At 39.9% G+C, this 12,637-nt stretch overlaps 2 protein-coding genes across 2 annotated transcripts; one reads left to right on the plus strand and one right to left on the minus strand.

Annotated features, from left to right (window-relative positions):
- Positions 1-569: 569 nt before the first annotated feature.
- On the minus strand, positions 570-6,892 carry LOC131333581 (proteasome subunit beta type-7-A). The gene is made up of 8 exons (XM_058368178.1): positions 6,617-6,892; positions 3,261-3,402; positions 3,061-3,157; positions 2,897-2,966; positions 2,706-2,810; positions 2,064-2,162; positions 1,866-1,953; positions 570-916 (listed from the first exon to the last, which is right to left on the minus strand). Exons 1-8 carry the CDS (start codon positions 6,758-6,760, stop codon positions 840-842), a joined length of 822 nt encoding a protein of 273 aa, XP_058224161.1. The 5' UTR covers positions 6,761-6,892; the 3' UTR covers positions 570-839.
- Positions 6,893-7,266: 374 nt separating this feature from the next.
- Positions 7,267-8,683, plus strand: LOC131333452 (uncharacterized). Its single transcript, XM_058367980.1, has one exon. It carries the CDS (start codon positions 7,504-7,506, stop codon positions 8,281-8,283), a length of 780 nt encoding a protein of 259 aa, XP_058223963.1. The 5' UTR covers positions 7,267-7,503; the 3' UTR covers positions 8,284-8,683.
- The last annotated feature ends 3,954 nt before the right edge of the window (positions 8,684-12,637 follow it).

Below are 12,637 nucleotides of genomic sequence, written 5' to 3' on the forward strand. Positions count from 1 at the left end.
TTCGTAATTAAGGCAGCTATGTGGCCAACCAAAGGGACACTATTGTAGTGGAGTATTCTAGGAAAACTTCATTACTATATTTCAACCTTATTCATATTGACAAGTTCTTTAAATCGGTATTCCACAAACTCGAACAATGTAACTTAGCTCCAAAAAGTTGAAAATGAGATTGAAAAAAGTTGAAAATAGATGTTCTCAGGAGCACTAATCGCCCAAGTTCTAAAAACCAGATTTTGGGTCCAAAACAGCTACTCCAAAACAACCTAGAATCTAAAATAGGCTTTTAAAATTTTGGCAAGCACTCGAAAGTCATTTTTTTGGGAGCTATAAATGAAAATCACCTTCCAGAACTCGATGATTAACATGACCCAACAATGCAACACTACTACTTGGTCCTAATAGACATTTTCAGGCAGTGTCCATATAGCCCAATTCCGAAACATAAAAAGGATAAACAAGACCAAAAGCATCGTATAGTTTTACTTTTTCCCAAATATCTTGTATTGATATCGGGTAAAGCATTAGCCGCAATGGCACAAAGAGAACAATTGGCACATATCCCCGGGGGGTACGACAATGATAGTCAAATGTAAATTAGGGACTAAAATTTAATTGGGTCCCTCGCTAGTGAATGTAGAATCGGTCAATGGAACAGATCCCAAGTTATCAATACAAAGGAACGATTGGCACACCAAGATTTCAGGTCGCCTCAGGATCACAAATAACATAGAAGGAACTAACCAGTGATGTTAATTGCAGAAAGGAAACTACGGTCTTTACTTAAAAATTCATACAGTATGACATCAAAGAGACACAAGTATGGAGAATTTCAATACAGCTCATTCTTCCATTGCATCACCTCCTTCGATTACTTCCACCAATTCTTTCAGCGGCGTAATCTTTGTTGACAGAACCTCTGGCATTCAAAACCAAATGTTACCACAAAGGATATTGCTTCGTTCAATGAAAGAAATACATGTAAACTTGGCTATAGCACCGTACATTAATTTTCTACGCGGATCCTTGTCCATGGACCCGAAAAGGGACATGGAGGATAGGTCATTGTTTCAACTTTGGTCAACCGGAAATGAATCGTCATGATGCATACTTATAATTGTAAAAATAAATTTCAGTGACAAAATGAAAGCATTAACAAAAAGTTGCACATTTTCCCAACAAATTCAAAGAGAATAAACATACAAATAAATAGCGCGGAACCTAATGGATGTTGGAGTTGCATCAATGGTACAGGACTCCACTGTTGAACGCCTGGTCTCATATTCAAACCTCTTTCGCTGTTATTTTAATCATTTTTCCAGCTGCAGGCGAGATGTTGGGAAGCTTCAGATCCGGACTGCTTTGAATGGTTTGACCGGGTAATAGAAGTTTGAACAGTTCAATCCCTATTTTCTAATAAATCATTCTCTTAGGCAGGCCAAACAAGAAAATGGAATGGTTGACAGTTCAAGAGGTCGAACCGACCGGTCCAAACTCAGTTGTGAAACACTGCTATGGACCGTCATACACTTTTTATCCATATAAACATACTCCGAAGACCAAAATCGCTACATTTCCACAATAGTCAACTGCTATAATTGGAGTGAGGAAACCGAACCCAGGACAAGGATAGTTGGCATACTAATGCAGAAATGCTAAAACAAAGGTCTCACAATGAACAATGTTGAAATTTTTCTAAGCTTGACATTTTCAGTTTTTCTAACAATCTCAAGACCATTCAAGATTAGCAACATCTTCTATTGAGTACACAAAACAGCCAGCCCTTGAAAAGATGAAAGAATCTAACACTTATATAAAGCAACCCCGGGTATTGACATGAAGGTAAGGTTTAGGACAGAATCACTAACCAGTCTTCTTCGAGAATGAATACCCTCTTTCATTGACATAGGTACGAGGATTAGGCATCTGGAGGTTTCTCAGGTATTCTGTTTGCCCCTGTAGGAGAATAAATTGTGAAAAGGGGATTAGAAAGCTATTCTGCCGGCAAAGTATCAGGACTAGATGCACATAATGAGAAGATTTATTCTTCCAGCGGATTAACAAACCTTGGTAATTACGCAAACATCTACATTGCTTCCACTTCCCAAGTCATTGAATATGCCGGAGCAAATAGCCTCAGTCACCAACTTTATTCCTTCATCCCTCTACAAAGAAATATCCGCACACTCAGATTTCAACTATCGATGGATAGAAATAACATTTTCCCATAACTTCCAATGGTAGTGTATTCCACACTTTTTCTCAATGCTAGATTATATCCCATGTGAATCAAATGGCGCCTAAGCCTGTGTCTGCTTGATGGATTAGACGACAGAAGAGAAAGGGAAAGGGCAAATTAAAAACCTCCACTCCTCGTTTGACTTCCACATAAAACAATGAGGGAGAAAAGGCAACTAAATGCTGTGTGATTGCTGTTTTAAACTATTTCTGCTTCCCTTTCTTTTACCCCACGCCAAGAAAAGCTATGTTATGAATCTCTTCCTATCTGTTTCCCTTTCCCATACAAAAGACAAAAGCTAAATGAGTAACATATTTTTTGAGACAAAGGAAGATAATATTCCTTCACAATTCTCTTCTGTTCCACACTAACACCAAGAAACACAAAAGTCCGGCTATTTTAAAACTTAAAAGCAATTCAGCTTGTACGAATTCTAACCATTGCTACCAATCAGAATAAACCAACTTACAGCTAGCCCTTCACGGTATTTTGATTCAAAAACAGCCATAGCAGCAAGGGAACCAGAACCCATAGTTGCAAATGGCAAAGTGTCTGTTGATCCATGTGGGTATATCTGGCAATCATTTAAAAGAATACTTAGTGCTATAGCATGTCATAAAAAGTGATACCTTCAGATTCCTGTACATAGAGATCACTTACAGTGTGCAAATGAGGTCCAGTGACGTCAACTCCGCCAAGCACCAAAGCAGCAGAAACATGGCCTTGATAGCTGGTTAAGTCAAAAGAATCAGGACATCTTGATACGTAATGTCCTAACAAAACTGCTCATATACCTAGAATAACTTTTCAACATCTACAGTTACCTAAAAAGATGGGACTTCAAAAGGCTAAGAGCTGTCACAACCCTTGACTCCCGGCTAGTATGATACCGGTGTAGCTGCAACTGAGAACTGACCATGTCTAGGAAGATAAAAATATTGAGTTTGTTTAACATCAGATGTAATGCTATAGTATTGCAGCCCGGCAACCAAAATTCTAATAGAGAACATGATTTTGAAGTTACCTGTCACTGCCTCTGTATCAGCAGCAGTCCCTGCTCCACAGCAATAAATATTGGGTGCCATATAGTGGATTTTCTCACAATTCTTATCAGCAACAATGGGCCCTTCAGTAGCTCTTGTATCTGCTCCAAGGATAACCCCATCCTGAACATAAAATGCAAACATCACTGGAGAGTTGAAAAGGCATCTAAGAAGATAACTAGATCCCAGGAAACTGTAAAGCAAAGAGCAGTATGCACTGCAAACAAATCCAACATGGCCACGGTGGCTACAACACTAAGAGTCAATTTCAGAAGGAAACTATCTATGTTGTCCAAATTGTTAAGTGTCAAAACTATTCTATCTGATACCTCTTGCTTTGGCTAACTTTCTAGATTTTCAACCTCTCTAGTCTGTACAACCATCAAGCCAAGGCTTTCCCCTCGAGTCTCAACTACTCGCTGTCATTGTGAAGTCACCTAATTATAAAATTCTTTATTGCTGGAAACTGGAATAAATGGGCAAGTTGTTCCTAGCTGAAATAATTGGTTCAAGAGGGCTTTAAATGGAACGATCACACAAATTTTACATTACGCATACCTAAATCCTCGTTATTCATTTCCATGTCAGAGATGGAGAATGTAAGGATATAGGATCCATCTTAACTTATGGGTTTCGACAACCGAATATGCACAACTATGAAGTTTAAATAGTCATTTCCTGTGTGTAATATCCTAGTTTTCTCACTTTATTTAGACCTGCTTAGAGAAGAATTGTGTGCACGCAATGAAAAACTAGATTCAATGAAGGTGATTTTTAAGTCTTGCCCCCTTTAGCTGAAGAGAACTTGAACTGGATATTCTCAGTTCTCTTATTACCTAACCTGCTCACATTGGGATATGTCCACAGGACCATAAGTACATATTTCCCTCTTCCCCCATTTTGTTTGTCCACCTTTCCAATTGGGGATGTCCCAAAATATTTTTTCACTTCAAACGTAGAAGAGTACACTTTATAGTTTTCTGAAAATATCACTTGCAAAAAGGTTATGAATACTTTTAAAAATAGGGGTAAAGGGAAAAGGGGGAAAATCAATGGACTTTAATTTGAATATGAATTCATTGAATGCATGTCCCTCAAAAAGGTGAAAATCCCGAAACGGTCTTACATTGTGGATGGACGGTGTTACAAAAGAGAGGTACACACAACGACAACAGGTTACTTCGCCAAACAAAAAAAACACACAGAAAACAACAGATAATCAGGTTGAACACCATGAACAGGCTAGTTAACGTGCTGAATGGTTGAGTAGATAAATGTTACTACAAGTCTGCAAAATGGCATTGTTTTCCAAATATAGTACCGAAAGACTCATATTTCCGCCTTATTTAAGGTCACCAATACAAGGACTTCAGAGAGATGCACCCTCTACGTCCCAAGTGCTACATAACTTCAAGCAAAAACAGAAAAATCTCAAATGTGTAAGTAATTTATTTGAGTTTCAAGCATAAAAATATGCGACTGTGATGCTCAATATCATGTAAATTAAGACAGAGAACAAAAGAGTTCCTAATTTGATGGGTTCTAAATTAATCGACTGAAAACTTTTACCATAAACCAATCAATTGTTATTTGAAAGCTCTTGGTTACAAAAACCATGCATGACTGGGTAAAAAAACGAGCCTAAAGGACCCCAGACGTACGGGAGACTAAGCCTTCCATGACAAAGACAACAGGCCAAAGCCGCCAAACCAAATGACACTTAATAAGGCCCTGCGGAAAAAGACATTACAGTCCATTTTTTTATCTTCATCATCTTAGGCCTCCATAAGGAGGTTGTCTTGTTGTACACTAAAATAGTTTGATCTCACATGAAAATCTTCCTTCCAAATATTAATGCAGATACGTTCTTTGATTTTCTTTTATTATCCACCCGTCTCTCAAATAACTTAGAGATACGGAGAAAGTTGACTTCCAAATTTATTTACATGTTATGCTTAAGATATAAGAAGTCAATGCAACGTGCACGCACATCAAATGGTTATCTCCGACATTCTAGTAACTTGCTAACACTAAATGAAAAATTAGTAGTGCATATACCAATTTCCAAAGCTCTAATGTCAATCAAGTCCAAAAGTAATACACCGCTCTCTGTAATCTTTGTTATCCAAAATCCACCATCTCCCTGATTTCGCAATGCTGACTTTGTTACATCACTATCATGCTCAAGCTAACGAGGGGTTGGTTCTGGAAATTGGGTCCAATAAAACGTATTCTGCCTTCTACCCTTATCTTTGCCTAATATAGTAACTGCCCACTCTTTACCAGGCAATGAAAGCCACTTGTCTCACAGTTTCCCTTGCTTCTTTTCCCATTTCCCCAATTTAATGCTCACTGCCTTACCCAACTTGGCAAATGCTTGGACAAAAGCAGATTACTCAATCGGGAGGATAGGAGTTCTGTCTCGATCCAGGTGCTGAAATCACTATATTCGTAGGTTGACCTCGTTCCACACCTCCGGTTTCTAAAAAGAAGCATTCTTCATACCCAATCAATCAAAATCTGAATCAAAAGCGAAAGACCAATCGATTGCTTTCTGCCAGGCAAGTCATTATCACGAGTTCACGACTCGGGTCTTTCAGGGTATGAACTTATCCTCCGTACACTCTTCCCTCCAAGACGATCCAATAGTTTTTCAGGATGAAAATAAGTCTACACAAAATGATTTAATGTACTTCCAAGGTCAAAGTTTAATTCTTTTTTTTTGAACGGCAGTCAAAGTTTAATTCTTTATTATACTAGTAGTCTAGAACTATGTAATTCCTCCTTCTCGAAATCATAAAAGGGATATGGGGACGCACATCATCACAATCAGCAGACTAGTCTAAATCGGCATGCAAGCTCGTTGATTTTGCGTAGTACGGCAAACGAACCGAACTGCTCGCGAGCAACTCATGGCTCTGCTCGTTAAGGCTTGGCTCGACTCGTTTAGTAATCAAGCCGAGCTCGACGCTCAAAAGTGAAAAGCTCAGCTCGTTTAAAGAGGCTCGTTGAGTAAATTAGCCAAGCTCGGCTCGTTAAGCTCAAGCTCGAGAACTCAAACACTACAAAGCTCGGCTCGGCTTGTTTACACCCCTTAAAAATTTTGCATAAACTTTTACAAGCATACTTCCCACAAATATGACATGAAGCCTTTTCACAACCTCATGAACAAATCCTTTTGCTTTACCAATGCAGGCAAACTAGTCCAAGTAGTCGAGTTATGATTAAAGGCCTTTCAATTGATTATGATAACATAGAAAAGCCATTAGGTTATAGTATTATACTCCTCACGAAACTTTTAGAATTGGATTTTTAAACAAGAAAAGTCTACACAGACCTGGAAAATTAAGCCGACGATAGTAGTACCGGTCTTGAGAAAAGACGGAGGTTTAAGGCCTTTGTTAGAGAGCATTTCGTTACGTCTACAATGGTCGAAGCTAAACCCTCCCTTCATCGGAACATCTACTGCTGCCTTACCCATTTTGAAATAGGCTAAAACCTACTCAGCGTCCTACAAAAGTCAGATTCAACACAATAAACCCAAATTCGTCAAGGAAAAGAAAGTTATGACAGAGAGAGAGAGAGAGAGAGAGAGAGAGAACGGTACTTGTTCGCGAGAGAGAGAGACCGGTACCTCTTCGAATTCGTTAAGGAAAAAAACAAAAGTGCAACACAGAACGGTTGTGTAAAACACAACACATAATCAATCTCTAGCCATTTATGACTGTAATGAATGGTCAGGATTCATTACAAATACATCTGAACGGTCAGAATTACAAACACAACCAACGCAACGGTTGTGCAAATAGGATTTTTGAGAAAAAAATGCTACAAACACAAACAAACACGTACCTCCCACACAACAACTCACACAACCGCTGACGTCATATAAAAACGACGTCGTTTTGATTTTAAAAAAAAAAACCCCCAGGTCGCGTACACAACGTCGTTTTGATTTTAAAAAAAAAAAACCCCCAGGTCGCGGACACAACCCCTTCCCCTTTTCCCTTTCCCCTTCGGCCTTCTCGTTCAAAATACAGACACAGAAGCGAGGGAGGGGCTCCCACCATCAGATCTTCATTCTCTCTCTCTCTCTCTCTCTCTCTCTCTATCTCACACACACAAACACACTTCTCCAACCGAAATCAGTAGATCTCTTCCCCTCCAAATTACTTTCCGTTGATTTTCGATCTTAAAACTGATTTCCCACCAAATCTCTCAACCATGTCGAATGGATTCAACGTCCCCCCCGTAATCTTCCCCTCCGGCGGAAACCCCTCCACCGCGGCCGCCGCCGCCACCACCCAGCACCGCCGCCTCCCCACCGCCCCCTTCCAACCCCCTCGCTCCTCCCCAAACCCGAACCCCAACAGCATCCCCTTCATGTCATTCGACATCGGCTCCGCCGCCGCCTCCTCCTCCTTCTCCGCCCCGCAGTTCGCCGCCCCCGGTTCCATCGGGATCGGCGGCGGCTTGGGGTTCGACGACGAACCGCCTTTACTCGAAGAACTCGGCATCAACACGCGCCAAATCTGGACCAAGACCATATCCATCCTAAACCCCCTCAAAGTAAACCCTGATTTGCACGAGGACGCAGACTTGTCCGGCCCGTTCCTGTTCCTGATGGCCTTCGGCTTGTTCCAATTGCTTGCTGGAAAACTCCACTTCGGGATCATCCTCGGTTGGGTTACAATGGCAGCTTTATTTCTATACGTGGTTTTTAACATGTTGGCTGGGAGGAATGGGAACTTGGACTTGTACAGGTGTGTGAGTCTGATTGGGTACTGTATGTTGCCGATGGTGGTGTTATCGGCTGTGGCGTTGTTCCTGCCGCAAGGCGGTGTTCCGATAATTGCAGTGGCGGGGGTTTTCGTGATATGGTCGACGAGGGTTTGCACGAGGCTGCTGGTTGAGCTGGCTTCGTGCGGGGACGAGCATCGCGGGCTGATTGCGTACGCGTGTTTCTTGATTTACACTCTCTTTTCCCTGCTAGTCGTGTTTTGAGTTGATCAGGATTCAGTTATTTCTATAATTTGGGTGAACCCATGTTACTTTGCAATGTCCTTGGAAAGTTCTAGTATAATGTGGAGTTTTTTTTTTTTTTTGAAAAGAATTTGGAGAATCCCCTTACGTCCGCTTGGATCGGTCACTGGTACTCATGGGTTCTACAGTTCTTTACGATGTTGTTTTCGGTCTTCTTGGTAGGCTTTTTGGTTGTCATGATTCCCCATGGTAATGTTATTTTTTCCTTTTGGTGTAGTTGATAGGTTTTCTGGGTGGCATGTTGGAAATAGTTCGGTAAATGGTCTGTTTCCTTAACTTAAGGGATTGTAATTAAATTGAAGTAATATCCAGCATTGAATGGTCTATCTATTGCTCTTAAGATGCTTTTCCTTTGGTTCAATCTGTGTCTTTTTGTGACAATGCTAATATGTTCATAATTCCATGCTTATGTGCGAACATATGCGCCTTTGGTGAATTGTCTGCTTTTATCAGCGATTTTGACGGAATGGAAGTAGTAATATTGCCCTTTGTTATAACTTGTATTTTTTATGTTGGTGGCCTTAGTTACAATGCTGATAAGTTCATATTTCTATGCCTATGAGTGAACGCAGGCTAGTTCTGTGAGTTTTTGTTGGAAATCGAGAGAGCTGTAGGAGAAAGCTGCATATTGTTTGTTGCGTTTGTTGAGCACTTGGAGCATATATGCTGGAAGTTATTTTGTCGCAAGCTTACAATATATGCGTTCTAATGCTGTGATTTCATGGTTTATCCTGTGTAATTGTTTCTTTGGCCCCTTGTGCCTTAAGAGTGGGGATTGCAAATGGAAAATGCACCATGTACAATTTTTTGAAATTGTTGGAATTAAATAAGGATAAAATGGCTAAATATTTAATCATCCATGATTTGTGCAATGATTTGGAAGCCTTTTGGTTATACTTTGACGTAGTTCCGTCAATGCTTCCTGTTATCATCAAGTTAAAGGTTCTGCCTAGAGAATTGATTCGGTACACACATTTAGTATAGGGTTTATTGCTGCCTTATGCCTCGATTCGTCCTTTTGCAACTATTGTCTTGTGAACAACGTTCTTGGCGAAAATTGGCGTCTTTTGAAGGGCTAGGCAGGGCTCTGAAGCCAACATTTTTACAATTGCCTTGGAGGTATTTTGCTTTTAGTCCCTAATGATGGAAATTTTCTTTAATTGTATTCCTGCCCGGGAATCTTTCTTTAGGCACCAACATTGGCTATCGGTCTGTTATCTTGCCATTCTTGTAGTTCTTGAATTAAGGGACTATGGTCATCCGTTGTTCTGCTAAGAGTCCTCTGTTTTCTGTTTTCGTCTGTGTCAAAGGGTTGATCTGTCTTTCTGGTTAGCGAATCTCTCCTTTTCTTTTTTAATGAATGTGCAATTCCCTTCTTTTCATAGAGAACATCTACTTTGTCAAGTTGCTTGGAATTGCTCTAGTTGAGATGCAACTTTGGCATTGTTACTCAGAATGAACTAAAACCACTTCCGGTTTTTGTTTTTAAGTAATACCTTCGGGTTAATTACTCCAGTTTTCTGTGCTTTGCCCCTTGTGTTCATTTTGTTTATGTAATTTCAATAGCAGCAGATTTTTACCTTGATTTTCTAATCTCTCGTTCTTCCTTATTGATTCTACTTTCATCCTCCACTGGCAAACCATACAATAACGATCACTTCCGTGACGTATTACCACCCCCATCAGCAGATCACTTCTGGGGGTAGTGGTTGGGGGTCGTGAGCACGCACCCGATAGTCTTGGTCTGTGTGAAAATGCTTAATTGGCTCGTATTTAAGAGCATCTCCAGCAGCCTAAGCAAAATTTCATACTCAGCAGCCTCAATACAGAAGTTGCCATTTTGTTTTTTGCTACAGTAACTTGCTAGGGCTGGCAAGTTAGCGAGTTACTGTAGCTCTCGCCAAGGGATTTTATCAACGTGCGTTCTCTCTGTCTCTCTCTCTCTGCTTTATCATCTCCCGCTTGCGTCGTTTCTCCTTCGACAAAGCAAGTTGCAGCAAGTGGTCTTGAGAGGAATCATCATCCTCAACATCAAGACCAGGTATGCCTCTCCCTCTCTGTCTCCGAAATTAATTACATATTCTAACCTAGTTTTGGTGATTTTGGTTTTGATTGTGCAATTTTATTCATCAAATATTAATTTGAGTTTGAAAAGGAAACCAACCCATTAAGGTAATTGAATTAGGGTTAATCTACCATTTAAATCAACATGGACAGTTGATGAGGTTGTCCTGAAGGAGCTATTATAACTACTCTTTCGTTAATGCATACTCCTTGCAACTATTTTAGTATTGGTTGATGTGGACAGTTGATGTGGCATTGAAGACCTAGCAAGTATGGAGCTGAACATTTGTGATACCCAACCCAGTTGCCTCGGAGGTGCTAACAGTGAATTTATTTTTTCTGGAAGATTGGATAATCTCGCTTCTAGTTATTGTGCATTGAGAACTCTTATAGACTCATCTGGAACACCTGGTGATTTATCAAGTGAGCATGCAATTCGGATGATTGCTCTTTTTGATAACGAGGAGGTATTTTTTACCCTTGTACAGCTTTTAAGTTTTAAGTATGATGTTAATTGCTTTGCTCTCCTTTTTGCCAATAATTGGGAGTAATTGCGGGAGCTTTTTGTTTGGTCATGTGAAACCTTCTATTCACCTGCAATTAGTATTGGTTTCAGCTTTTGATGATGTCATCAATTATACTCAAAAAAAATTTAACTGATGTCGCATTGTCATACGAAATTATTACAGTTGTTGGTCTTCAAGTGGTCTTCCTTTACGCCTAAGTCAAAACTGACAACCCCTTGGTGCCTGTGATATGAAGGTGAACTCTATGTACCAAGAGTTCAACACGCTTGGATATTCAGTTTCTTATTATAAACAAACATAAGGAGATGAATGACTAACTTCCAGCTGTCACTGGTGGAAGTGAAACTATTAGGTTGTTGTTCCAAAGTGGGTATTCCTAACCTGATTTCCTTCAGATGTTTCTTATGGTACTCATGAGTCATGTCAATTATGGCATGTGCAAAATTTCTGTGAGTCTGGTTTAGAATGGCTATCATCTCTCCTTGTGCAGGTGGGTTCAGAATCAGCTCAGGGAGCTGGTGCTCCAACCATGTTTGAGGCTATGAGACATATAGTTGGTTGCCTAGCTCAAGAGTATGTAGAGGGTTCTTTTGAGCGTGCAATCCGCCGATCTTTTCTTGGTATGCTTGATTAAGAATTTGTTTGGTTTTGTGTAGATTACTTCCCTTTTAATTCTTCCTTCCAAATATGATAGTTATGGTTTTTTTTGCCTCCATTATGTAGATCCAAAATGGTGAAACAGAAAAAGAAGTCTTCTTCGTATGGATAATAAATACATAATTATGTTTCTCGGTTTTGCAAATTGTAGGAAAGTCAGATGTTAGAAACTCTCTTGACCTTTGAACTGTTCTTCTTCTTAATTTCTTTTCCTTTCCTCTAGTCTTTTATTTTTCCTTTTCTCTCCTTTTTTGTACTTGCGTGGTGCTCCCTTGGCACCAGATGTAGTGATTTATGAAAGGATGCTTTTTTCCAACTTCTCATGTTTGGCACTTCTTTTGCTGTTGAATATTTTAAAGGAATATATCCCTTATAGCACAAAGCTGTATTTCACGTCATTAGAGGTTTTTTGTTGGGCTTTCCTTTTTGAAATTACACTCTCTCATAAACCTCTCACGGTGGTTAATTTCTGTATCTCACTTTAGTATGTAGTTATTAAGATTATTTTCCACTCTTGAATCCTATGTAATGTATTCAGGAAGCTTTAATAAAGAGTTATAGGCTCTCTTTTTTCAGCACAGGTATTAATGGCATGACAAACAAAAATGCTAGATGCACAACTATCCAAACACAACACCAAACACAACCCCTCACATACACGTGGGTCCCGCGGGTTAATGTGTGTGGGACCCACGTGTATGTGAGAGGTTGTGTTTAGTATTGTGTTCGGATGGTTGTGCACCTAGCATCTCTCTATGACAAAGATGGAGTCCAGGTTTTGACATGATTACTTAGAGTGACACTGAGTTGGGAGTCCAGTGTTTGTACTGTCTCATGTACCAAATCAAAAACAGGAAAAACGTGAGAACAGAAAACAAAACCATTTCTTGACAAGTTGCGCAAACTCAGTCTTTCTTTTTCTGTTATTAACTGTGCAGTCCGTCCAATTGATGCTTCCTGAGTTTTCTGTTTGGTTTGCTTACCGCGTAGTGTCTGCTGACATGGCTCATGGAGTTACCCAAATTTCATGGATAAGCACGAAGAACACCATCGCCCAGATTTACAAA

The sequence above is a fragment of the Rhododendron vialii genome, chromosome 7a, assembly GCF_030253575.1.
Source record: "Rhododendron vialii isolate Sample 1 chromosome 7a, ASM3025357v1".
Classification (NCBI taxonomy): Eukaryota; Viridiplantae; Streptophyta; class Magnoliopsida; order Ericales; family Ericaceae; genus Rhododendron; species Rhododendron vialii.

What these genes read in the sequence shown, in the direction of transcription:
- LOC131333581 (XM_058368178.1), bottom strand. Translation starts at nt 6,760, where the DNA reads ATGGGTAAGGCAGCAGTAGATGTTCCGATGAAGGGAGGGTTTAGCTTC. An exon ending in CTGGACCTCATTTGCACACT is followed by an intron (nt 2,811 to 2,896) that starts GTAAGTGATCTC and finishes AATGATTGCCAG; the next exon opens with ATATACCCACATGGATCAAC. An exon ending in AATACCGTGAAGGGCTAGCT is followed by an intron (nt 2,163 to 2,705) that starts GTAAGTTGGTTT and finishes ATTTCTTTGTAG; the next exon opens with AGGGATGAAGGAATAAAGTT.
- LOC131333452 (XM_058367980.1), top strand. Translation starts at nt 7,504, where the DNA reads ATGTCGAATGGATTCAACGTCCCCCCCGTAATCTTCCCCTCCGGCGGA.